Consider the following 27,102-nt stretch of genomic DNA (forward strand, 5'->3'; position numbering starts at 1 on the left):
AGGTTTAGCGTTTAGAGGTTCGGGGTTGAGGATTAGGGTACGTCTAGTGACAAATGCCTATGGGAGACACAGTACTTTTAGTTTTTACACTATATGTATTTTAAAATGCAAAGTAGGTTATTATAAGTTAATTCTATTGTTTTTAAAATGTTACTCGAGTTAAAATGCATTTTAGTAATTCTTTAAATAAATGATTACTTTCAATCGCATTTTAAAATTCTTGAAATTTTAAGAGATTATGGGAGAAGTAGTTGTACATGTAAATAATTAAAAGATGGTATTTATATATTTTGCTTCCAAAAATGAGTTAACATGTCAAATTCTAGTTTTAGTCAAACTTGATGTTGAAACTAAAAATATTATGTCTCTCTATTTGGAGTCCAAACAATTTTTAACCGACTCCCTTAAACTAATTTTATGAATTTAAATTGTTTATCACTCTGAGTTTCAAATGGAGTTTTAGGATTGCCTAAAATTCTTTACACCAATAAGAAATGACTGCATTCGCCCATTCCCATTTTCTATTGGGTCGTAAAAATAGTACAAATGAATAAAAAAAACTACTGAAATATAAATCTAACTCTAGTTATGGAAGCGGTTAAATCTTATATGCATCATAACGTGGCACGAACAATAATTCTAAATTGGGTAAATTAAGTAGTATTACCCCCACTAGATGAGCCAATTAGGATTCCCCCCTAGATGGGAAATTAGGGTCTCTTAACGGGTAGGGGTGGGAGTAGGGGTGGAGGTGGAAATCCTAATTGGCTCATTTAGTTGGGGTAATACTAGTTAACCCTTCCAAATATTATCAGCGTCAACCCTCATAATTTGGCGCCCTAATGACTTCAAATCGAACTGGATGAGAAGAAACTCGCATGATACCTTCGGCAGCTAGTATGCACAAACTGGGAAGAAGATAAAAGTTGATGGCATGCAAATGAGTAGTTCACTACATACTCGCATCGTCCATTCACACAGGACTACATATCAGGGCCAAAGACAGAGACAAAGATGACTGGTTTTGCACTGCCTATCCTCAATTTTTGAATTATTACGTACAGTAGATACAAGTATTCTAGCATTACACAACAACTAGATATAAGTATACAACAGTCAAGAGTTAGAGGAAATGCTTAGGACTGTTTGCCTGTATCATGAATCTAAATTTAAAACTTGAGTCACTGCCTCAATGCCTTGGCTGATAGCCTGATACAGTTATCATATTTTCATGGGTTGCAATATAATATCCAGCTGAAGATCATTCAACAAAATTATGCATAACGTGGAATATTTGCATATCCACAAGCAGATATGCCAGCTAAACTCAATGCAACTTGTTTGCACGACTCGACTTGCAAATTCTTTACTAATAATAATTTGCCTTACTATTTACCATTTCAATTATACATCTAAACTACATAACAAATACCCAGCTTGCCAGAAGATAGCATTCAAAGGAAATGATAAGCCCAAAAATGCCTCTAGAAAATTCATTTACCGTTTCGTACTGTTGTTTAAGCGTCTCATTCTTTAGATTGTGGGTGTCACTGCAAAAAAAATCAAAATGGCTAATGAGGAAAAGGAAAACAAAAGTTGAATAAAGTTTGTTTAATTCAGTATTTCACTGTAAAGCAACCAAAGGGCACAAGATTGTAATCACTGTAATCCTTTGTAACGTTGGAGACCTGTACAAGGTTCTCACAAGCTCACGATGTAACATTCTTTCGTCTTTTGCTATCAATACAAACAATCACCCTTTAGCAAAAAAAAAAAAAGGAGAAAAAAACAGATAGAGCTTAAAGCTTCATTGATTTGCAGTTCTGTGGATATGGTTAGTTGGCTACTATTGATTAGATCTAATCGTTATGCCTTTGGTGAGCACAAGCAAGGTAATTATAACACCCCGTGTTTTATTAATTATATTTTTCTAGTACAATAAATAATAATAATAATAAAAATGGATAAAGATTATAAAGAGATAGGAAAAAGAGGATAAACCCCATTCCCTATTTTTGGGGGGTTTTCAAATAATAAAAATGGGAAACACGTAAGAGTTGAGGGGGGAGAGTTGAAACACAGAGGAAAAAAGAGAGTTTTACTGAGGGAGGAAAAGAGAGGTTTCTTGCTGGAAATTTTCTGATATCTAGCTGATAGTCGGAGCTAATCACGGGTGAGTAGACATTTTTATCTTTCACTGAACCAATATTTTTAAGTCTGTTTAAAAACTTTAATGTCTGATATCTGTTAATTATTTTCTGTTAAATTATTCTTCAGTGTTATTCTACATACTGTTCGACTTAGTCTACGGTACTGTGTTCGACTTAGTCTGGGTATTGTGTAAACAAACCTATGTGATAAAAAGATGATTATGAATCAATTTTAATTATTTATACACGTTTTATATAAACTTGTTACTGTTGGAATTGTTGAGTTTGGGGTAAACCGATTTTTATTGGGTTTTGGGTTGAACTGTTGATGTATGTCAGGTTGATTTGGGTTGTTGTTTGAATTGGAAATGGTGACTGTTGGGTTGGTGGTTTCGGTGGTGTTTGGTAGTTGTAGAGGAGTTGTTAATGGCGTCTTCGAGGCGATTTTAGAGAAGTAGGGGATGTGAGTTTTGTTTATACCAAAAGGTTGGGTTTTTGATAGGGAGCAAAACCGAACCTTTTGGTGGTGTTTGGTGGTCGAGCGGTGGTGGTTGTTTCGGTGGTGGTGTGGGCTGTTGGGGAAGAAGGAGGAAGAAGAAAGACCAGCAACGATGCTGTTCTTTTAGTTGGGCTTGGGCTTGGGCTTGGGCCAAAATACTTGTGGGCTTAATTGTTTGTTTTAGATATTTACATATGGGCTTTAGTTCTAGTTGGGCTTGGAAAAGGCTAAAGGCTTTTGGGCCTATGTTTTGTTGAGTTGGGCCTGATCAGTTTTGTGTGGACTAGGTCTGTTGAGTTGAGTGGACCGGATTCTTTTAATTTAGATGGGCTTTAGGTTAGAGTTTGTTTTTGGGCTGAATCTGTGTCTGATCTGGAATCGAGTTTTCACCTAGTTAGGGTCAGATTCAAACTCTTGCCAAAACATGAAAAAATAAGTTTTATGTGTCTGCTTTCCAACCCAATTGGCCTCGTCGCATTCCGAGGTCTGTGGAGATAGATATAAGGTCTGGAAGTTTGGTTGACAGAAAACAGTGCGTCAGAAATCAGTTTCTGCGAACTGTGTTCAAGTCCAGTTTTAAAATAGTTAGGGTGAGTTAGATTTTTATAAAACATAAAAGAGTAATATTTGGAAGTCTTCTTTCTATTCCAATTGGCCTCATCACATTCGAGGCTGGTGGAATTAATTATGGTGTTTGGAAGTTTGACTGGCAGAAAACAGTGCGTTAGAAATCAGTTTATGTGTACTGTGTTTGAGCCTAGTTTTGGCACATTTAGAATGATATTGAGTATTTTTGTAAAACATGAGAAAGTAAGCTCTGTGTGTCACCTTTTCAACACAAAAAGTCTTGTCTCGTTTGGACACTTGTGGAAAGAGTTGAGCCATTCGGAAGATAGTCCGTCAGAAATCTAATTTGCTGAAGATTAGGATTTTTACCGTTTTCGACCTAAGTTTTCTTCTAGATGGCCTGAGGTTGGGACTTCGAGTTCTACATGAAAAAGTATATCTACATACCTTAGTTTATAAATAATTAAGTTACATGTCATTTGGATGAATGTTGGAAAAACTATAGCATTGACTATGTGGCTGATAAGAACTACGAAGGCTTGATTCCAATCCTGAAAGATTTGGATACGTAGGCAGCTTTGAACAAAAGTGCAGCCACTATATCTATAATATATATATTAGTTTGTGTGATAACTATGTGATTGTGTTAGAAATTACTGTTGTTTTGAGACTACATAAATATATATGTGTGAGATAGAAGTTATAGACTTTAGTATATGTGGATATGTTTTGGACATTAGTGTGTGTAGACTTGAATTTGGGCTAATGAACTATTTGTTTACGATATTGTATATATGAGTGTGGTTATGTAAATTGTATTTGTTTGATTATAAGTCTGTTTACATTCAATGATATTTAAGTGCTTGAATTGCCTTGACGCGCGAAAATGACTCTCCGCATGTGTGGTCTGTTTTGACATGAGTAATGCTAGTATAATTATAAGTGATAATAATGTTTTAATGTGTCGCCCACATCTTTAGAACTCTCCACGCCTCAGGATTTGGTAATGAGATATTATGACTTATGATGTCATGTGATAGATGGGGTATTCATTGAATGTGCCATGAATGACCCAATAGTTTGGACTGCCCTAGAGAGAGGAACTAAGGTATTCGTCTTTGGTTGGTCGTATTCCTTGAATGTACGGGAATGTAGGTTTGGGTATTCCCTGAATGTGGCGGGAATGACTCAGGGCATTCATTGAATGTGTCATGAATGGCCCGTTAGTGTTATGATGGGTATTTCTTGAATGTGGCGGGAATGACCCAAGGTATTCATTGAATGTGCCATGAATGACCGGATATTTTGTTATGCCCAAAGAGGCTTTGTGATTATGTGTATGGAAAGCCCAGAGATGGCTGTGACTCACAAGTTACGAGTTTACAAGATGAAAGTATGTTTCCTGGAGGCGATATCCCGCTTGGGACATATGTCTTGTAGTGGTACTCGGTGTGAGTGAGGCACACAGATATATGTGATTTGGCAAATGTGTGTAGTGCAAATCGTGGAGTAGGAACTAAAGGTTGGGTTGTGTTTTTAATAAATGAGTCAACGAGATAATTAATAAGCAAAGTAAAATATTGATTTTACATGTGATGGAGTTTTTGCATATGATGTATATGATTTCTTATGAGAAATGTTTATGTAGTTTGTGTGAGTTGATACTCACAAAGGGATGGATGTACTCCTTGGGTGTGATATTTCCCCGTTCTCATAAGTAGACGAGTGGTTTTTAAGTAAAAATATATGAATTGTGTGATGTTATGATAGTGAAGTGTGACTGTGAATAATATTAGTAAATGATTGTGATTTCTATGTGACGGGGAAATAACTATAACTTGATATGTTATTACGAAAATATTAATGACTTGTGATAGTCTGAGATCTATGGTTATGCACGCAGAAACTTTATGACATAATGATGTCATATGAATGACTACCCTTGATATATGTATTATGATAAGTGGTATTCCCCGAATATGCGGGACGAACCAGGTTATATCAATTAGACTTAAATGTCTTAAATGAGGTTTGGTTATAAATGGTAATTTGATTGACTGAGATAAATCATTTTTATTGAGATGTCTAATTCTGTTTTGCAGGAGGGTAGGTTCTATTAATCTTTTCTGCAGGGACGTAAATATCCTACCCTAAGACGACGTGTTGGCTTAAAGGTAAGGTATACCAAACTCATATTTAATTAGGTTATCATGTGTGCATTTAATAAATAGAATGTAAGTGGTATTTATGTTGGAAGTTATTTTGGAAAGTGGGAATGATGAGTACGGTTATATGAGATTATTGGAATTTGTATATTGTGGGTGAAATCTTACTTGGGAAGAAACTACACGCCGTTTTGGAAAACGGAACTATATTGTCTTCCAAGTTGAAATGGTTGGTAATGTTATATTTATTAATTTGAAAGATCATTATATATATTTTGTTGTTAATCTACTCATACCAGCAAATTCAATTTGCTGACCCATGTTTGCTTTGTTTTGCAACATGGGTGTGTTCTTGGGAACATAGATAGTGGAGTGGAGTGGATAAGGACACATGATTTGGAGTTTCTCTTGGAGTCTTCTGGTTTAAGATTTTCTGAAGAGTTGGTTAGTTTCTTTGTAGTTTAATAATGTGATTTAAGGATTGTTCCTTTTAGTTTCTTTTGATTTCAGTTTCGTATATATCGTGTTTGATAACAGGGTTTTGGGTTTTGTTTCACCCCGGGTTTCCAGATAATTAAATATAATTGTTTTAAATATTGTTATGAAATTTGGGGTGCGACAGTAATCCCTCTACTCTCTTGTCTTTTCACATTTCTCCTTTTGTCTGATATGACCGGGTCAGAAGTCCCCCAAGGTTGGAATACAAGAGCCAATAAATTAACACAAATGATAATAAACTACATATTCGAATCAATGCAACTAACTAACCTCGTCCTCCATCCATACGACGTTGTACAAATCCCCTAGGCAAGTCTCATACTGGGGAGGAGGAGGGTCCATGCCCGGACAATAAGTGCCCCAACTATTTTCCTCCGCATTTGATGCTGTCGTGACATAAATGTTGAGATCTTTATAGGCATCAAACCATCAAAAATGCTCCCACTCTCACATGCCTCCACATAGATTACCTACGGACATTGAAGCCATTGGACTCTTGATAAAAACATAGGGCGATTATGACACAATTTTGGAGGTAATTCTATATATGCAAGACCTTGCATACTGATATCTTAAATGTCTGTCTAAGAAGCGCAAACTTAAATGCACTAGGTGTTGGGGTTTAACACCGATACTAATCGATTCCACACAACACAAATAACTTGTATTTGAACAATAACAACTCCAGACAACAATCTAAATATTTCCTACAACCAAACTAACATGCCCAACTCGCTAAACAATTATTAACAACAGATAATAATGTAAAACAGTAAAAGCATACCACAACACAAAGATATATCATGGTTTGGCCAATGGTGCCTACTTCCACAAAAGCTAATCATTTTATAAAGCGGGAAGGAAGATTACAATCACTCCTTGCAGTATCTTACCTTACTAGACCACTCCTCTCTCTTTACAGACTTGTTTACCTGTAAAGGTTATTTCTCAATCTTGATTGCTTTCAAGATTGGGTTTCCTCTATGTGTGCTGTGTATTTTCGTGTCTCAACATGTGTTAGGTTTTGCCAAAAACCCAAACCTTATATTGCAAACTCGCGGTTTCGCAAAAATAGAAATCCTGACGAAAATAGGCATGGGTGTGGGGGCGCCTTGAGCAAGGCCAAAGTCGAGCGCGCGCGCCCTAAAAACACTGGAGGTTGTCCACAGCATGGGCGCGGGCCGTGCCTTGAGCAAGACTAATCTGAGCGCGTGCGCGCTCAAACTTCTCCACGCAAGCTGAACTCCTTTCTCCTCATATGAGGGATAACTCCAACAATCTCTCCCCCTCCTGAACAGTGAGGGGGATACCTCCATGCAATTTCCAAATCAACAGGAGGAGTCTGCTATTATTCCGGTAGTAGCACAACAAACATCAAACTTACCTTTTGGTAAGACTTTGGTCATCATATCCGACCCATTCTTGTCGGTATGGATCTTCTCGATACATAAATGCTTGTCTTCGAGTACTTCTCTAATCCAATGATAACGCACGTGTATGTGCTTTGATCTAGAATGAAAACTCGGATTCTTGCTCAAATAGATGGTGCTCTGACTGTCAAATAGAACTACAAATTGTTTCTTCTTTAGCCCTAGTTCATCAAAGAACCTCTTCATCCATATCAACTCTTTGCAACACTCAGTGGCTGCAATATACTTGGCTTCTGTAGTGGAGAGGGCAACACATTTTTGCAACTTAGATTGCCAAGAAACTGCTCCCCCTGCAAAAGTAACCAGATAACCGGAGGTGGACTTCATCGAGTCAACATCACCTACCATGTCTGCATCAGTATAGCCTACAAGTAAGGGCTTACTCCCACCAAATCACAAACACGATTTGGAAGTGCCCTTGAGATATCTCAATATCCACTTAACACCTCCCCAATGCTCCTTTTTCGGCTTTGACAGAAATCAGCTTACAACACCAACGACAAAAGCAATATCCGGTCTTGTACACACCATTGCATACATCAAGCTGGCCACTATGGATGCATAAGGAATCTTTTCCATCTGACTCTGCTCATGCTCACCCTTTGGACACATCTCTTTGGTCTTGCGGAACTAGCCACCAAACGAACAACTGACTGGCTTCGTTTGATCTATGTTGAATCTCTTCAATACCTTCTCGATGTAGCTTTCTTGAGAAAGCCACAACTTCCCACTCTTTCTGTCACGAGTGATCCGCATCCCAAGTATCTACTTTGTTTGACCCAAATCATTCATCTTAAAGGACTTACTCAAGTCTTTCTTTAGCTTGAATATCTTGTTGATGTTTGGGCCAACTATCAACATATCATCCACATATAACAAGAGCACTATGAAATTCCCGTTTGGAAATTTCTGAACGAACACACAATGATTGGAAGTAGACTTCTTGTATCCTTGCTTCGCCATAAAGGAATCAAACTTTATGTACCACTGTCTCGGTGCTTGCTTAAACCCATACAAGCTCTTTATCAGCTTGCATACTAGGTGCTCCTTGCCTTTGACCTCAAACCCCTTTGGCTGGTCCATGTAGACATCTTCTTCAAGGTCTTCATGAAGAAAAGATGTCTTAACATCTAGCTGCTCAACCTCCAGGTTCATACTTGCGGTCATACCCAATACCACCCGGATAGAAGTTATCTTCACTATAAGAGAGAAAATCTCATCAAAGTCAATCCCTTTCCTTTGACCGAATCCCTTCACAACAAGGCGAGCTTTGTGCCTTGGGTGTGGATTGTTCTCATCATGTTTGACCTTTTAGATCCACTTATTTTTTAGAATTTTTCTTCCTTCCGGTTTCTCAACTAACTCATAAGTGTGATTCTTATGCAAAGAATACATCTCATCATGCATGGCCTTCAACCACTTTTCTTTGTCTGTACCTTCAAGTTCCTCTTGATAGTACATAGGTTCTCCACCATCCGATAGTAGAACATACGTATGTGGCGGATACCTGGTTGAAGCTTGTCTCTCTTTGTCTGACCTCCTTGCCCTATCTCCTGGTGCCTCAGGAGGATGCACTTCTGCTTGCTCTGGTGGTGGTTCATGCACTTCATCCGCATCTTCTATACCAATAGGTTCTATCCCATCATGAGCAATATGATTCTCATCATGAGCTTCAAACTCATGGTTCTCTGCATGCTCAATGCCTTCTGCACGTTCCACAGTAGGAACTTCTGGTTCTGAATCAACAAGATCATTAGTGAAAGCCTATAGCTTCTCACCCTCCTCAAAATTTGCTATGGTTTGGTCTTCTAAGAACACAATATCTCAACTTCAGATTACCTTCTTGTTAATCGGATCATAGAGTTTGTAACCAAACTTTTCATCTCCATAACCCAGAAAAATGCACTGCTTGGCTTTGTCATCAAGCTTGGATCTCTCATCCTTCGGAATATACACAAATGCCCTACACCCAAATACCCTAAAGTATCCATAATCAACATCTCTGCCTTACCATACTTTCCTTGGATAATCACTATTCAGAGACTTTGACGGCGATAGGTTGATCACATGTACGGCTGTGCGCATTGCTTCTACCCAGCATTGCTTCTAGGTAGCTTAGAGTGAGACAACATGCATCTCATCCTCTCTACAATAGTCCGGTTTATTCTCTCAACTATTCCATTATGTTGCAATATCTTGGGAAACGGTCTGCTGATGACGAATCCCATGACTCTAGTAATACTCTTCAAATGGCCCAATGTACTCACCCCCATTATCTGAGCGAATACACTTCAACAACTTCCCTTACTCTCTTTCCACCATGTTATGGAATTTCTCAAACACGCCAAGTACTTCATCCTTGGTCTTCAGACTATATGCCCATACCCTTCTTGACACATCATCAATGAAGGTCACGAAGTATAAAGCTCCCCCATAGGACTTCACTTTTATAGGACCATATAAGTCTGTGTGCACTAGTTCAAGGACATTGTCCTTTTTGTGAGATGGGAATCTTTGGAAAGACACCCTGTGTTGCTTTCCTACCAAACAGTTAGTACATCTATTTAAATGTGTACCTTTGATGTCTGGCAAGGCCTTTTGCTTAGCAAGAACTTCCATCCCTTTTTCGTATGACCGCGATCTCTTGTGCCACGATTGAGGAGGAAGCTTCTTCTTCTGCCGCATTCACTTCTGCTTTATACAAACTAGCTTGTGTTTTGTAAAGAGAGCAAGTTTTCTTCCCTCTGGTTGCTACAATGGAACCTCTACTCAGTTTCCATACCCCGTTACCAAACGAGTTTACAAAGCCATCATCATCTAACTTCCCAGCGGAAATTAGGCTTAGTCGAATATTAGGGACATGTCTTACATCCTTAAGTGTCAAGGTGTATCCGACATTGGTTTCTATGTGAACATCCCCAATCCCTGCAATCTTCGAGACTCCACTGTTGCCCATCTTCACTTCACCATATTCACCACAGCTGTAGGTAGTGAAGAATCCCCTGTGCGGTGTGACGTGATAGGATGCTCCCTCAGATCTATCACCCACTCAGATCCCCGGCATGAGGTACTAAGACAACACTCACCACAATCTGACACAATTCATATTAGACCATCATCAACTAGTGCGGTAGTATCTCTGCCTGAGTTTCTGTTCCTCTTTACTATGTCCTCATGTACACATTTATTTTTCTCATCCCTCTTCAGTGTTCTGCACTTATATATAAAGTGGCCTTTGGTGGCACAATAGTAGCACTGTCTCTCTACCTTAGGAGTTATAGCTTCACCCCTAGATTTGCTTCTGTCATCACCTCTAGAATGAGATGGTTTTCTGCTTCTACCTCTCCCCTGTTTCTCTGTGACAAGGATATCTGTGTGAGAGGAGCTGCTTTTTGAACTCCTTCTAGTCTCCTCATTCAACAAAGATGCGGTAGCCATATCCATGGAAATGATTCCATCCTTGGCTGCTCCGTGTAGAGAGACTGCTAACGCCTCTCCCAACTTTTGGGTAGAGGGCCTAATAGAAACAAAGCCTCAAATTCGTCTCCCAAATTAATCTTCATCAAATGCATCTGATTGATGGTATTATGTACTTCGTTAAGATGCTCAGACATTGAAGAACCTTCTTGGTACTTCATGCTGGCAAACTTCTTAACGAGCATCACTTTGTTTCCGCCCGACTTCCTTTCATAGAGGTCTTCGAGTTTCTTCCACAAGCCAAAGCTGTAGTCTCTTGGGATACATGGTGAAAAACATTGTCGTCAATCCACTGTCGAATGTACCCAATTGCTTTTATGTCAAGCTTGCTGCACTTAGCCGTAGCAACCGATTCGGGTCTTTCTCTTCCATTCTCAATGGGTTGTGCCAAGTCTTTGCAATAAAGCAAGTCTTCCATCTTGGCTTTCCAAATGGTGTAGTTCTTTCTATTCAGACTTGTCATACGAGTGTTCATGGAATTGTCCATCTCTATAAGTTATTTAGACTCAAATCTTCTCTCAGGAGTTTTGTCAAACACCTTCCGACCAAGATTTAGATAACACCCTAAGCTAATCTAACCAAGACTCTGATACCACTTGTTAGGGTTTAACACCGATACCAATTGATTCCACACTACACAGATAACTTGTATTTGAACAATAACAACTCCAGCCAACAATCTAAATATTCCATAAAACCAAACTAACATGCCCAACTCACTAAACAACTATTAACAACAGATAATAATGTAAAACAGTAAAAACATACCACAACACAAAGATATACCATGGTTCGGCCAATGGTGCCTACTTCCACAAAAGCTAATCCTTTTATAAAGCGGGAAGGAAGATTACAATCACTCCTTGTAGTCTCACCTTACTAGATCACTCCTCTCTCTTTACAGGCTTATTTCTTTGTAAATGTTATCTCTCAATCTTGATTGCTTTCAAGATTAGGTTTCCTCTCTGTGTGCTATGTATTTTTGTGTCTCAACATGTGTTAGGTTTTGCCAAAAACCCAAACCTTATATTGCAAACTCGCGGTTTCGCAAAAATAGAAATCTTGACGAAAATAGGCATGGGCGCGGGCGCGCCTTAGGCAAGGCCAAAGTCGAGCGCGTGCGCCCTAAAAACACTGGAGGTTGTCCACGGCATGGGCATGGGTCGCGCCTTGAGCAAGACTAATATGAGCGCGTGCGCGCTTAAGCTTCTCCACGCAAGCTGAACTCCTTTTCTCCTCATGTGAGGGATAACTCAAACAATCTCCCCCTCCCGAACAGTGAGGGGGGATACCTCCATGCAATTTCCAAATCAACAAGAGGAGTCTGCTACCATTCCGGCGGTAGCACAGCAAATATCAAACTTACCTTTCGGTAAAACTTTGGTCATCATATCCGACCCGTTCTTGTCGGTATGGATCTTCTCGATACACAAATGCTTGTCTTTGAGTACTTCTCTAATCCAATGATAACGCACGTGTATGTGCTTGGATCTAGAATGAAAACTCGAATTCTTGCTCAAATGGATGTCGCTCTGACCGTCACATAGAACTACAAACTGTTTCTGCTTTAGCCCTAGTTCATCGAAGAACCTCTTCATCCATAGCATCTCTTTACAACACTCAGTGGCTGCAATATACTCGGCTTCTGTAGTAGAGAGGGCAACACAGTTTTGCAACTTAGATTGCCAAGAAACTGCTCTCCCTGCAAAAATAACCAGATAACCGGAGGTGGACTTCATCGAGTCAACATCACCTGCCATGTTTGCATCAGTGTAGCCTTCAAGTAAGGGCTTACTTCCACCAAAACACAAACACGATTTGGAAGTGCCCTTGAGATATCTCAATATCCACTTAACACCTTCCCAATGCTCTTTCCCCGGATTTGACAAAAATCGGCTTACAACATCAACGGCGAAAGCAATATCCGGTCTTGTACACACATTTACATACATCAAGCTGGCCACTGCGGATGCATAAGGAATATTTTTCATCTGACTCTACTCATGCTCACCCTTTGGACACATCTCTTTGGTCATGCAGAACTGGCCACCAAGCATTAACCGGATCGGGGCCGCTTGATCCATGTTGAATCTCTTCAACACCTTCTCAATGTAGCTTTCTTGAGAAAGCCACAACTTCCCACTCTTTCTGTCACAAGTGATCTGCATCCCAAGTATCTACTTTGCTTGACCCAAATCCTTCATCTCAAAGGACTTACTCAAGTCTTTGTTTAGCTTGGATATCTTGTTGATGTTTGGGCCAACTATCAACATATCATCCACATATAACAAGAGCACTATGAAATCTCCGTTTGGAAATTTTTAAACTAACACACAATGATTGGAAGCAGACTTCTTGTATCCTTGCTTCGCCATAAAGGAATTAAACTTTATGTACTACTGTCTTGGTGCTTGCTTAAACCCATACAAGCTTTTTATCAGCTTGCATACTAGATGCTCCTTGCCTTTGACCTCAAACTCCTCTGGCTGGTCAATGTAGACATCTTATTCAAGGTCTCCATGAAGAAAAGCTGTCTTAACATCTAGCTGCTAAACCTTCAGGTTCATACTTGTGGTTATACCCAATACCACCCGGATAGAAGTTATCTTCACTACAAGAGAAAAAATCTCATCAAAGTCAATCCCTTTCCTTTGACCAAATCCCTTCACAATAAGGCGAGCTTTGTGTCTTGGGTGTGGATTGTTCTCTTCATGCTTGACCTTGTAGATTCACTTATTTTTGAGAATTTTTCTTTCTTCAAGTTTCTCAACTAACTCATAAGTGTGATTCTTATGCAAAGAATCCATCTCATCATGCATGCATGGCCTTCAACCACTTCTCTTTGTCTGTACTTTCAAGTCCCTCTAATACTTGAGGGGATCTGGATAATCTAGGCTCTAAATTTAACTTCTAACTAAGACAATGTCCGAACTAGCCATTGTACCCTTAGACCACTTGTGATCCCTTCTTACAAACAAGAGAGAATTTTGCTTGTTTTCCATCATACACCATTTTGTTTCTATTCTTCCATATATAAACTCCATAGATGCAACATTACAAACCAAGAGAAATTAAGAGAGGAAAAAATACCCAAAAAAAATAATAAAGTGGAAAAATCTTCTCTTAGCTTCTTCCATCACGACCTCACCCATAAAACACGATTTTTTTTTAGCATGAATCAAAATCCCCATTTCTCTGTTAGCCATCCCATCAAACAAAATAACAATTTGAATGAAATTAAAGGAAAGAGCCCCATTAACAATTAAGAGTCTGTTTCATTATTAAATAAAAATCATTTGCTCCTACGCCTGTACTTATGTCTCCATTAAAAAACCCTTTTATTATATATACTAGCAAGATGCACGTGCTATGCACGCGATGTTAAACAAAACTTGCCGAAAAGTGTAAACATGATGTTGTTCCAAAACCAAAGTGATTATTGTAAACAAACACTCTAACTCTATTGTATAGCACCAGCCTGTAGAATAGAAAAACATAATAAAGGAATGTGGAGTTCCAATTTCCAGCAATAAAATCCACCATTTTCTAAGAGAAATTAAGAACAATCTACAAATCAATAATAAAAACTAATTGATGAAGAAGATAGATGATACCGGCCTGCTGGTAAATGCCAGATTCATGCATTTTTACTCCAACGAAAAAACCCTGTGAATTTGGAAAGTGTTCTGAAAACTTTCAGGTGGTGTTACAGATCAGATCATATCACTTGATAACTCGAAGCCTGTGAATACGATGAGGGTCTGAGTAGACCACATGCCAGCATGGAGGAGACCTCCATAGACTCAACCTTGTAACTTTAAAGCCCTAAAAGAAAAAGGATATAGCATATTATTGAATAAAAAATAGTAACCATGTAACTGGAAGATAGAATGTGATGCTAGCTTCCGCATCAACTAAAAATCAAAATAGGGAGTATAAAATTGTATACAAATTAATTTTAACCACATGACTCAATAAAAATAGGCTGCTTGGCACTTGCTTGAATTGTAAGATTGAAAAAGAGATAATAAAAAGGTGTTTGCCAATTTCTCTTGCATTCATAGTGTTGTCGGATTAGGCATCGTAAGGATGTTCTTAACAGCGAGGAAATTGGTAAGTACATATGATTAGACATATTATTTGCACAAAATCTCATCCCACACGACCATCTCTAACATGCTAATATTCTTTTAGATGTTAAATGAAGATCAATGCCAGATCATTAATATAAAAAAAATTCTAATGTGAGTAAAGTTTGATTGTTTTTTATTTGGACGCTTTAGATGGTTTGTTTTCCCAATTTCACAAATAATAGAGGTTGTAACTTCTCCATTTGTTATTAAGATGATATTCTTGATGAGAGTACATCATCACAACTAAGAGCTTTGAAATCAATATCATGTAGTCACGACTAGGGTTAAGACCACTTACGGTAGGCAAACAAATAACTTTAAAATCATTGTTGAGAACAGTATGTATTATAATCAAATAACTTTAAAATCATTGTTGAGAACAGATACTTTTCACTACCAAAGCAATCAAGACCTACATGTATAAAACCACCATCATTGAAACCACACAGCACACTGCCTACACCCTCTAAAACCACAAATCAATTCACCAACAGCCCTAAAACAAAAGCTATAACGACACCACAGATTTGTTGGAAAAAAATAACGAGTTGAGAGAAATACATTATTCTTCAAAACGCATAAAAAAAGACAGGATGATAAATAGACCTAATTTCTATTAGCTTTTTCATAAAGTATATCTAGACTTTCTGAAAGTAAGCTATGAATGGCATAGCCAAACAAAGTTTCTCTACGTATATACATTGGAAGTCTACAAAGGTAAATTTTTGAGTCTATCTAAACAGGCATCACAGACTTAATGAAATATTTCATATTCTTACCGAGATGTGAAAGTATAAGATAATATCATATCAGCACTAAAGTACCAAAAGACTAAAAGAAAGGACTTTAAAAACAAACATCGCCAACATTAAACAAAACCTATAATATAATATGTGAAACTAAGAAAAATTAGTCGCAGCTCACATTATTTCATCAGAATAGATTGGCATCATTTTCATTAAGTAGTATTAAGAATATGATTGCTCAAGTGCTGAATCATAACAATTCCACAAACCATCCCTTAACCAGACGCACACTCATCGCTATGGGTGATGACGTTCACACGTCGTGACTCCATTTTCACGTAATTTGATTTTTAAGTAAAGTCTAACCCAAAACACAAGTACATACCTTGTTTTTAGAGGAGAAGTGGGTATTTCAATACTTATCGAGCAACTTTTGGGGAAAACTCCTTTCTATATCTCCTATAGTTGCTTGTATCAATGGTAAAAAACGCGGACATCAACTACATCCATAAAATCACTTTCATGGCTTTCATTCTTCTTCCTGCATAGAATTGAAATGCCATAACAAAAATAAAAAATAGATAAGAAGAGAACCAAACCATGTGAATCATGATGAGGGTCCGAGAAGACCACATGTTGGATGGATGAAACTATATTTAAGTATTTTTTCATATCACTACTATGGATTTGTGGCCTACTTACCTAGTACACAAACCTAAGAGTGTTATCTTTTTCAAACAATTGAATATGATTGCGAAGTTGACGATTAAGATAGCGATACTAATGAATTTGGTTATCTACCTTAAAAGTTTTAACCTTTGAAACAATCTTCATTCAAAAAGACAAAAAAACTTTATCATTATCTTTTTCACTTCCTTTATTATTAAAATGACTTTACTTCTTGTTCTTTGGAGGAATCGGATAACTCCATTTCTAAGCTTATCGTAGGAAATCCATTCTCCATTTCATTTTTTTCGTAACAAACAAAGTAGACTCCCCACAAGCGTTCAACTGATATATACCATCAAGAAAACACAAGACATTAATATTAGACCGGCTTAATTTAAAATTTTGAGAACTTGATAAAGGAACTGAAATCTTTTAGATTCAATTAAAAAATTTGTTTTCTTCAAAACCTGAAATTAAAAAATGAAAATCTAACATTTCTTTTTGATAATCAAAACTCATACAGCAAAGCCAATTAAAGGCTGGTTTTGGCAAAACAGAGAAACCAAGAATAACACAACTATCCTGAACTGCAACTCCAAGAGCAACAACTTCATCAGGATTTGACAGTAACATTGGGTTCTTGCACTGCTGGAATTCGAATTGATCCACCAACAAGGATAACCTCATCTATGTCCTTAAAAGGGAGCTTTGTGTCTTTCAAGGCATTATCAACTGGTGTTTTAAGTATACAATACATACCTATGTCAGCTTCAAGTAAAGTAGACGACTTATAAATATTACAAATAACGTACATAAAATCCGATACACCAGAGTAACCAATGAATAACTATAAGCAAGATAGACATTCTAATTATGCATATGGGTGAAGTTATTCACTAGAAAAAATCACATACCTATCAAGGAGGTCAGAACACAACTCCTCAAACTTTGCTCTTGTAAGACTGGTATCAATGTGCTTGGGACCATCTGCCGTTGTAGTGATGAAAGGTAAATTGGGAAATTTAACGAAATCCTCAATCGAAAACTTGATGGTTTATAGATACAAAAAGGGAGGCACAAATATGAATTACATACCTTATATTTGTTTGTGTTAAGGACGACAGTTCCATCTTGGCTTTTTCAAAGAAACTTCAATACATGTGAATTGAAGGGCTTGTTTGTCCTTCAAAAGATCAATACCTTCATCTCTTTTGAAGTTCAAAGCAAACCAATCAACAATTCTCTGTTAGAATACAGATTCTTTATTCAGTGAGCAGTTGCTTGCTACAACATATAACATTGTTAAAAGCAAAATGTGTGTGTGCGGAGAGAGAGAGAGAGAGAGAGTTGGTTTGAAGGTAGTTGTAAAAACCTTGTCAAAATCATCAACTCCCAAATGTGTATCCCCAGATGTAGACAACACCTCGAATACCCCATCACCAACCTCTAGAACTGTTACATAAACAAGCGAGTATTAACCAAAAAAGTAAATAAAGTAAGCATTGCATCACATGTAAGTCAACCCAAGATATCACCTCATAAAATTAAGCATCACAGAAGAACAACACAACATAGTCATAGAAACACATGCGAACTGTTTGCCCACATTCAAAGATGTATATTCATATTCCAAATGGGAAAACAATGTACAATATGATCATCAACATCTTTAAGGATGAGCTATAACAAAAAAGGCTTGTGTACCACACATACCAAATAGAAACTACAATGGCACTACATTGTTGACATGATAACAGTAGCGGTTTCTTTCAAACCATGTAATAGAATAAAGAAAAATAGATAATCCACATAGGTTACATATACAAACTACTTGCATTCAACTAATGGAAGATTAACAGTTAGCAAAACACAAACATGAACTATTGGAGTAACACTAAAGATGGAGGAAAAAGTGAAGTTAGACATTGTTAAAATACCTGAAACATCGAAAGTACCACCTCCAAGGTCAAATACTAATATGGTTTCGTTGTTCTTTTTCTCAAACCCATATGCCAAAGATGCAACGGTTGGTTCATTGATAATACAAAGGACTTCTAATCCCGCAATACGATCATCATCCTTTGTTGTAGTCCTCTGGGAGTCACTGATGTATGCTGGCACTGTGACTACAGCCTTGTTGACTTTATCAGTTGATATGACATCTTACTTCTTGTTGCAGAGGAATCGGGATAACTCCATTTATAAGCTTATTGCAGGAAATCCATTCTGTTCAGAACAGCAAACAAAGTAGACTACTCCCCACAAGCGTTCAACTTATATATGCCATCAAGAAAACACAAGACAATAATATTAGACCGGCTTAATTTAAAATTTGAAAACTTGACAAAGGAACTAAAATCTTTTAGATTCAATTAAAGAATTCGTTTTCTTCAAAACCTGAAATTAAAAAATGGAAATCTAACCTTTTTTTTTATAATCAAAACTCATACAGCAAAGCCAATTAAAGGCCATTGATTTTTACAATCAATCGGCTTGCTAGAGACATCGATTCCATAATTAATGTCATTGTGTAGGTTATATGGACACGCCATATTTTGAAAAAAAATTGTGTCGGATACGTATCCACTTGTACGTGTCCGTGGTGGACACATATTGTAGTTAATTTACCTCAAATTTATGATTTACCATCTAATTTAATAAATTTATAATTATTAAAAAATTAATTAATTATTCCTATCCGTGTCCCCGTGTCGATCTTCAACTGCTCACCGTATCCGACACCCCGTATCCATGTCGGACACCGACACGCGTGTCCGTGTCAATGTAACCTAGCCCAAAAATAAACAATAAATTCACAAATAATCAAACAATCAATAATTTAATAAACCCATTAACAACAACTGCCTAGAATCACATAAATTACATTAGAATAATAGAATAATACGACGGAAAACTCGTTGGACCATTTTTCAAGAACCTAGAAGTTCATCTGCTTTACTCATTAGAATTTCAACATGTTAATCTAAAGTTCTAAACTAATACCGTAAGCTAGGCTAGCTCCATAAACAATAATCTTACCTGCTAGATGATGCTCACATTATTAAGGTGATGACCATTATTATTCACATAGAGGGACCTATGAACATCAACCCAATCGATAAACATGTCCTTTAAGTAATGCCAGCGATAACTCACTCACAGATTCCTGTGAAAGGTACATTTGAAATGCTTAGGATTAAAAGCACCAAATAGAAACCCGTTGAACCAAACTATTTGATGCTTTAAAGGTGATTGATATAGTTAATTATGGAAACGGTGGGTCCAATAGTTTCTTAATAATCCATTATATTAATCTTTAAATAACCGTATATAAGACACTACTATAGAAACCATGTACTGGTTGCTAGTGCAATGTGTAGTTAACTGACAAATTTTGTTGATAATATTTAAATGCCTTAACCTTATAAATAAAATATATTTGTCTAAAAAAATTGACTGACAAATGATATACTCAGAACAGTTAACAAATCTAAGTTGCTGAAGCAAATAAATCAACTTTAAGGAAGCATGAAATAGAAAATAATGTGGAATTAGATTTACCTCTGAAAACCCACTTCTTGAACAATCCTTCAATGTATTGATTACTATCAAAACCAATTCTCTAACCACTTCTTAACCATCTTGCTCCTGTTATAGTTGTTGTCAGCCATCTTGCATTTGTCCAAGTTGTAGTCGGAGTTGCAACATTTGCATGTGGCCATGTTGCAAGTGTTCTAATTGTCGTCGGTCGTGCAGCCACTGTTCAAGTTCATCATGCAACTGCTGTATTTGCTTTTGATCGTACAGCCTCTGTACATGTCCACCATCATCCTGATTTAATTGTTGCCAATGTACACCAGTACATGGCTATCCTGCTTCAGTTCTAAACGTTGTCGGTCATGCTGCCATTGCAAATGGTTTTTTTCTGTAGGATGAGAACCCGAGAATCTTTATATATATATAATAGCAGTCCCTTTTTATGGCCTACGAGGGTGTCCACGTACGCAAATTTTAAGTACCCTGTTTACTCACGAGAAATCAGGATGGATTAAGAAAAAAAAACGGAGAAAAAACTGGTGAACACATTAAAAAGTCTGCAAAACCCACCGAATCTTTGTTTCGGCTCATTTTCCGGATGAAATCCAAATGAACAGAAAAATAGGATTTTAATATGAAAAATACAACTCTCTCTCCCCTCAATTGAGGAAACTAATTACTATAAATCAGCATACTAAAGCCCTTCATCTTCTCCGAACCCTTTGTTCGAAATATCTCTGCCAATCCTTAAAAATGAATCCTACCCTCTTCACTCTTCAATTCACGGAGCCAACTCCAATTACCCACCCCTATTATTCAAAGGAAAAAAAATCCAACATGCTCTAGCAATCCCTTCGTCAGGTATGAAAAACATTTATGGTTTTTCTTAGTTACATCCTCCGCTAATAAAAAAAATTCGATTGGGCAGTCGAGGAAGAAGACGAGGTTGCCGAACCAATTAAGGCAGTAAACTTGATTTTTCACACTTGAGTGAGTGAATGGGAGATGTATGAAACCAGACACGGAGCTAATGCCAATACTGGCTTTCCATACCGGAAGTACAAACACCACAAGGCCAAAAATTACCAAACCCATTATCCAAGTGAGATTTTCGAACAAATATCAACGTTAATGATTTGTCTAAGTTTCTGAGTCCAATTGGATCACCAACAAAGCGAGTGTTGATTATTGAAAAAGTATTTTGCATAAAATATTATTTTTTCTTCTCCATGTGAAACCTTAGCATATTGCAATATTCTCGGCAACCCTAAAATAAGAGTTATCAAATCTTTCCTTACCAGAATACCAGCTTTGGAGACATATTTTGGTCCAATATGTCATTTTGTTCTAAGGTCTGTCTAGGTCATCACTTACTATTGCAGTAAAAAACCATCCTTGCATATTATAGATTCAACGATTTACTCGGATTCTAACCCTTTTGTGCACTGCACAACAATGGAAGTTGGCGCTCAATTTGGAAAATTGAGTTCAAGGATGATTTGTGGCATAGGAGGTCTTGGTACAACCTGAATATACAATCTCCCTTACCCTCTTCATGGCACAGGACCTTTTACTGAAATCATTCAATAGTGTTACTATAAAAGAGTCACCAGCTGAATCAGCAGCTTCTTCAAGAGCCAAGGTGACAGAAGCTGTCAAGGCTCCTATAGAAAGATGGTTTTCAGAAGATCTAACACTGAGCAAAACTAACCTTCAGCGATGCAGACTTATCTCTTCAGAATCCACATCTGAATCCCCCGTAGAAGCAGAGGAATCTGGATCTATCCGATTGCTTCATATGAATCATACAAAGCAGCTGAGGCATCCGAAACGGGAGAATAGGACAGTACACTCCTTTTTCCAGGAAGGAAGAACGAGGCCTTTTCAGCCTGACTCGATGAAGAGGGGATTTATATAGTGTCTCAAAAGTAAAAGCTCAGGTAGCTTTCAGACAGCCAGCCATTTGTTAATTAACAAGTAAGGGTTTTCAATCGTATATCAAAGTGAGAATAGTGGTGCAGCCTGCATCCGATGACTGCAATGTTTAAGTGATCCTTGAACCGTGCCTGTGACATTTGATAGGCAAGATGTGAGAAACAAAAATGATTTATAGTTTACTATTTTTGCATTCATTCATATTGCAGGTTTCTCTATCCCATATACCTGCTCATTTGTGTGGCTGCTGCAGCTGTCATTGAGTCTTTTCCTGATTTCTCTCGGGATAAGTATGCTCCAAATTTGACATCCCTGACTATGACGGTGAGGTTTTCCTAGATTTTTAAGATATTTCTTTTGAACCCAATATATAGTTGCTTATTGTTTCACTCTTTGTGGAAACAGGCTGCTAAGGTCGTCAGACATGTTGTTCTTGGTCTCATACTAGCTGCCTCCCATTGCCAGACTTTCTCATTGATCAATGATTACTCTGCACCTTTGGAGGCTTACAAGCATTTAGAGCACCATGAAGATGTTGGAGTTGGTTAGTACCCTGTTAGCTATGAAAGTTAAAGCTTTTGCTACCAGATAAAATTTGGAAGTACCAATATTAACTGTTTCCGACCAAATATATGTTTTGCAGCTTCCGTGGTATGTGTTGGAAGTGTGTGGCATCGCTTTCCATCAGCTTTTTTCGTTCCGGAGTATGTGGGTGAAGTTCGATGGCTAGATGATGGGTTCAGGGGGCTCCTTCCTTTGCCTTTCAATGCTACCTTGGGTGGGTCTGTTGCAGCACCACCTTATTTTAACAATAAGAACATAGCTTCTGATGAGCAATATGTAAACGCTTATCTCAACTAATTCAATTTCTTATAGTATTGTGCTCAAGGTAACATATCATCTATCCTTATTAAACTTTATTCACAGCTTAGGGAGCAAATTTTAAGGTTCTAATCATTCGGATTTATTCAATAAGGTAAATTATTCTATTATTCTATTATTGGTTTCCTTATTTTTTGAATTATGTTTGTTATAAACTCTTTTGAAGCAAATCTGTTATTTTGCTATTGTATTGTGAATTATAATCTAGATTTTGATCTTGGGGTATCTTTGAATTTTTTAGATTTTGACATTTGATTTGATCAAAGGAAGGACTTGCTTGCATTATGCTGTTTAGGGTTTCCATCATAGAAGGGTAAGTGAGTTGTATTGCATAATTTGGTATGTCTAGACTGTTGTGTCATTCTAATAGTCATAATATCGTGCAATTTGCTATTGCTTAAATAATTAACTACGTACTCTGCTTGGTACTTCTAACATTTTTTTTATGTTAAAGTTGGAATACACATTATACAATAATTACATCTTAATAGAGAGCAATATCATCCTATCACTAAAATAAAGAGTTCAGTCCATCTAATTCACACTCTGTGTACAAATGAATGAACAATCTTTCTCTTCTATTGATTTTTTTTTGTTTTCATCTAAGGCTTCATATTCTTCAAGTTAAAGTTCGAATTATTCATTCAATTTACTTTGACGTCTACCTACTACTTATTTCAAATTTTGTCTTCTTTGATACCCATTTTGAAGTATGCTTTCAAAAGGTGCGAGGATGTAAACGCGTTGAACTACATACAATTGGATTCATTGATAAAGTTCAAGTTGATTAGTATGTATGTATACCAATAGTGTTAATAACGGAACACTCATCGATTCTAGAAGTGGCTTTTCTTTATGGCCAATAGGACACGGAAAAAATTTGCATGAATCCTTTTAACTTAGAATTTCACCAATTTTACCAAATGCAATTAGAAATACTTCTACAAATATTTTTTGATCAATCAAGAAAATTAAGTAAAACCCATCTTCATCAAGAAATAGCAGATCGATACTGAAGGTTTGAAGAGAAGTTTGGTGCGTATGTCACCAAGAGGATCATTTTTTTTTGTCTTTCAATTAATTATGTTATATTTATTTGATATTGTTGTAATCACTTGAATTAAAATTTGGAACAAGTAGAGTCTGTAATGCTCTGTCTCATAATATCCTACTTTGATCAAAGTCTTGCTACTAAGAATGGCACTAAACGGTGTGGTTATTTACTATGCAAGTTATTGTAAAGGTTTGAAACCTTCCAACAATCAATATGGACGGTCACCACACTTTTAAGAATGGGATACTGAATTCAGATGCTTTGAATAAACCGTGGGTTTGCCTTATAATACAATTTTTTTTGAATCTCTTTTAGTTTTGCTTAATGTGTGAGAATGCTCTCAGGAGAGCATGACCTTACGTCATCCCATGATGGATTTGTAAAAATGTGAGTAATGACTATATTTACAGCTTTTGTGAATTTTATGCTCAAATTTTTTTTAGGCCACGCAGGGATAGTTTTTAGCGTTTGGTATTTGGTTTCATTAGTGGGCTATATTGAAAGACAATCTAAGTAAATGGAATCTTTACCTTGCAGTGTTAGAAGGTACTTTCCCTATGACTATATTTGACTCTCACGGTTTATATATCTGTATTTTGTTGCATTGAATTAAAATTTTAAAATGCATTTATCTATGACCCGAATTATTTAAAATGCTATTTTTCATTACTTGAAACTAATTATATGCACTGATGTCGGAAATCATGTGGAATGATTGTTTTTGACTGTTGGTCAGTGGTCATGGTTTATACTACACACGTCAGCAGAAATCGGAATGTTTCCTATATATTTTCTCAACCAAAAATGAGGCCCCTATTTGTAAACCCTTTGTTGTCTCCATTAAAGCCTCAATCGCTCTCACTCTCCGATAATCAATTTATCAGCTAATCTATTGAAAAGCTAAGGATTCATTTACATTTGCTTACGAGGTCCAAGATTTTTTGACTGGAAACTTTGGGATTTTTATTAAACCATATCAAACTCTACTTTGAAATGTGAAAGTTTACTGAACCAACCAAAATATATAGGAAAATAAAAGACCTTTACACACTCCTAGATTCTTTTTCTTTTTTTCCTTTCCCTTGACTTTTTTCCAAGTCATCTCCAAAATGCTTCAAAGTAGATTCTGAAGACACGTAAACTTCATGATTTAGGTTTTCATATATAAAATAAAAAATTGTACTTTTCATATATATGTAGTAGATTAAGTTGACATATTCTCTAATTTTCTTTTTGTTGCTTCTGCAGTTATTAGTAGACACACAACTATTCTCTGCTCTATCAGACTCCCGTCTATCCTTCTATGAGCACGAGCAGTTCTAACTTAAACACACCTTATTTATATTGTCTTGGAAAGTTTTAAGGTAAACCTGATTGGTTTTGACTAGAATAACCGAATAAGCTATTTCAAGGTCCGTGTCAGTCGGGTCGTCTAAGATGAGTCAACAAATAATGGGAGGTTGATCATTGACACCGTTGGGATTGAGGAATACGTGTTGTCTCTATACAGTATCAGTAGCAACGATCTCATGAACCGCAATTCTGAGGCTGTTGATTGAACAGGGGACGATGGGCATCTGCAGAAGTCCCAAATGGTTTTTGTATCATAAGTAATACAAATGATTAGGCTCCCAACCCTCTGCCTCCATTATTTTTAGCCTTCATAATTTATATAAATGTACCAAGTTTGTAGCCCCTCCTCTTTTTGGCAGTTGATTACAAGTCTTTTGTTATAAGAAACTATATCTTTTAATTCAGTTATCATACATCATCAAATAAGGACTAATTTATTGCCTTGGAAAAGCATACAAGGCTTATTCAGGATGTGTATTTTGTGCATTGCATACAGATGAACATAATGCTAAATTTATAGACTTCCAACATTTTTGTTTGTTGCAAATGTAACTGCATATCCAGTCCAGGTGTTACATGCCAGTAGATTTGTTCTCAGTTCCCTTGAAAATAAAGTGATCATTTTTGGTGATGCCAGCTTGGTTTCTCCAAATAAATGATGACATCCGTGATTTCTGACTTTCGGTACAGCGACACCAGACCAAGGCCTTACAAGCTAGGCACTGGATGTGTGTGGCTCGAGTTAGTGGGATCTTAATGTAAATTTGATCAGTAGTTGCTATACAGCAAAAAACCATTATTGAAGGCTTGATCATAATTTATTCATAGTTTAGCCCAGTATCATTCTCATAACTGATTGAAGCAATACTACGTATAACTAGATTGATAACAAGATTGAAGCAATACTACGTGAGAGCTATTTCGACTTAAAGTTACGTCAGCATCTCTTCCTCCTACCTTATATATTGTCAATTCAATTGTTCTACAATGCTTGATTGGATATTGATAAGGGAATACTAGCCTATTAAACAGAAGACATTAATGTGTACACTAATTAGAAACCTAAAAACTAACCCAAACTAACAGACCAGCAAATTTGAAAGTTGAAGCCAAAATTCGACATCAAGCACAAATATTGGTTTAAGGTGAAAATATTAGTAATTGAAAGAAAACAGTTAGTCACTAATTGGTGTACACTACGAAGTTACAACTTCAAATACGAAGAAAAACATCCTAATTTATAGGGGAAGCATTCGAAGAAGGTCAACCATACCATCGCTGAAATAAACATGTAGAAGATGATATCAACCAAAACTATAAATCATATATAGAAGCAACCATTCATATAATTTCAGACAACCGGAGGTAGCCAGTACATATCTACACAACTGTCATATTTTAATGAAATAACTTAAATTACTACAATTTACTTTATGCTCAGTGCAAGTGATATATATAGTTAAATAGGGAAAAACATATGACTAGGCTATCACATTCCATCTCTCTATTTAGCACTATTTTCCATGAACACAGGGTCAGGTCAGCATTTGAACACCTTGCAGACCATCAACCACAGTATAACAATGACGATAAGGACCAAGACAGAGAACCCATCTTATGCCGAAGTTGCCTGCCCTGCCTCTGGAAGCTATTTGCCTGGAGACCAAGACAGAGAACCCAAAATAATTAAACACGTCATATCACCCATGTAAAACTCTCCAATCCTAAGAAATTCTAGGTATGGACAACCAAAAACATAATAGGGTATGACTCACAATTTCAGGAAATAGTTTATTCGGTTAAGAGTATGTCAACTACTTCAACAATAGAAATAGCTGTGCACTTGGTTGATGGTGAAAACAACAACGGGCATGCAGTGCGAAAGGCTCAGCTTCACATTTGGGAGCCAGAGCTTGAGTACATGAACAAGGCCAAGACAAAGAACTCAGTTATACTTAGTGAACAATGCAACATGGAGTCGGTCAATATACTATCTGATCCAGTTCC

General features: G+C 37.0%; 1 protein-coding gene and 1 long non-coding RNA gene across 11 annotated transcripts; both read left to right on the forward strand.

The window, feature by feature from the left end:
• The first annotated feature begins 1,545 nt into the window (after positions 1–1,545).
• Positions 1,546–6,020, forward strand: LOC147513097 (uncharacterized). The gene is made up of 2 exons (XR_015217333.1): positions 1,546–2,173; positions 5,746–6,020. It is a non-coding gene; the product is annotated as an uncharacterized LOC147513097 (long non-coding RNA).
• Positions 6,021–20,407: 14,387 nt separating this feature from the next.
• On the forward strand, positions 20,408–25,568 carry LOC147513098 (alpha-1,2-mannosyltransferase ALG9-like). 10 transcript variants are annotated; one of them, XM_086596131.1, is made up of 8 exons: positions 20,408–21,811; positions 22,016–22,130; positions 22,212–22,350; positions 22,450–22,646; positions 22,739–22,782; positions 22,930–23,001; positions 24,186–24,288; positions 24,991–25,568. In XM_086596131.1, exons 2-6 carry the CDS (start codon positions 22,125–22,127, stop codon positions 22,934–22,936), a joined length of 393 nt encoding a protein of 130 aa, XP_086452257.1. In that variant the 5' UTR covers positions 20,408–21,811; positions 22,016–22,124; the 3' UTR covers positions 22,937–23,001; positions 24,186–24,288; positions 24,991–25,568. The 10 variants fall into 10 exon arrangements, with proteins under 10 accessions (XP_086452257.1, XP_086452253.1, XP_086452252.1 ...); XM_086596127.1 differs by having other exon boundaries at positions 20,409–21,848; positions 24,058–24,288; XM_086596126.1 differs by having other exon boundaries at positions 20,409–21,848.
• Positions 25,569–27,102: the final 1,534 nt, after the last annotated feature.

The sequence above is a fragment of the Coptis chinensis genome, chromosome 3 (genome assembly GCF_015680905.1).
Source record: "Coptis chinensis isolate HL-2020 chromosome 3, ASM1568090v1, whole genome shotgun sequence".
Taxonomy (NCBI): domain Eukaryota; kingdom Viridiplantae; phylum Streptophyta; class Magnoliopsida; order Ranunculales; family Ranunculaceae; genus Coptis; species Coptis chinensis.

Excerpts from the sequence above, each read along its gene's own strand:
- LOC147513098 (XM_086596131.1), top strand. Across the intron at positions 22,351-22,449 it reads CCATGAAGATGTTGGAGTTG|CTTCCGTGGTATGTGTTGGA; the intron begins GTTAGTACCCTG and ends TATGTTTTGCAG. Across the intron at positions 22,647-22,738 it reads TAGCTTCTGATGAGCAATAT|GGAGCAAATTTTAAGGTTCT; the intron begins GTAAACGCTTAT and ends TTCACAGCTTAG.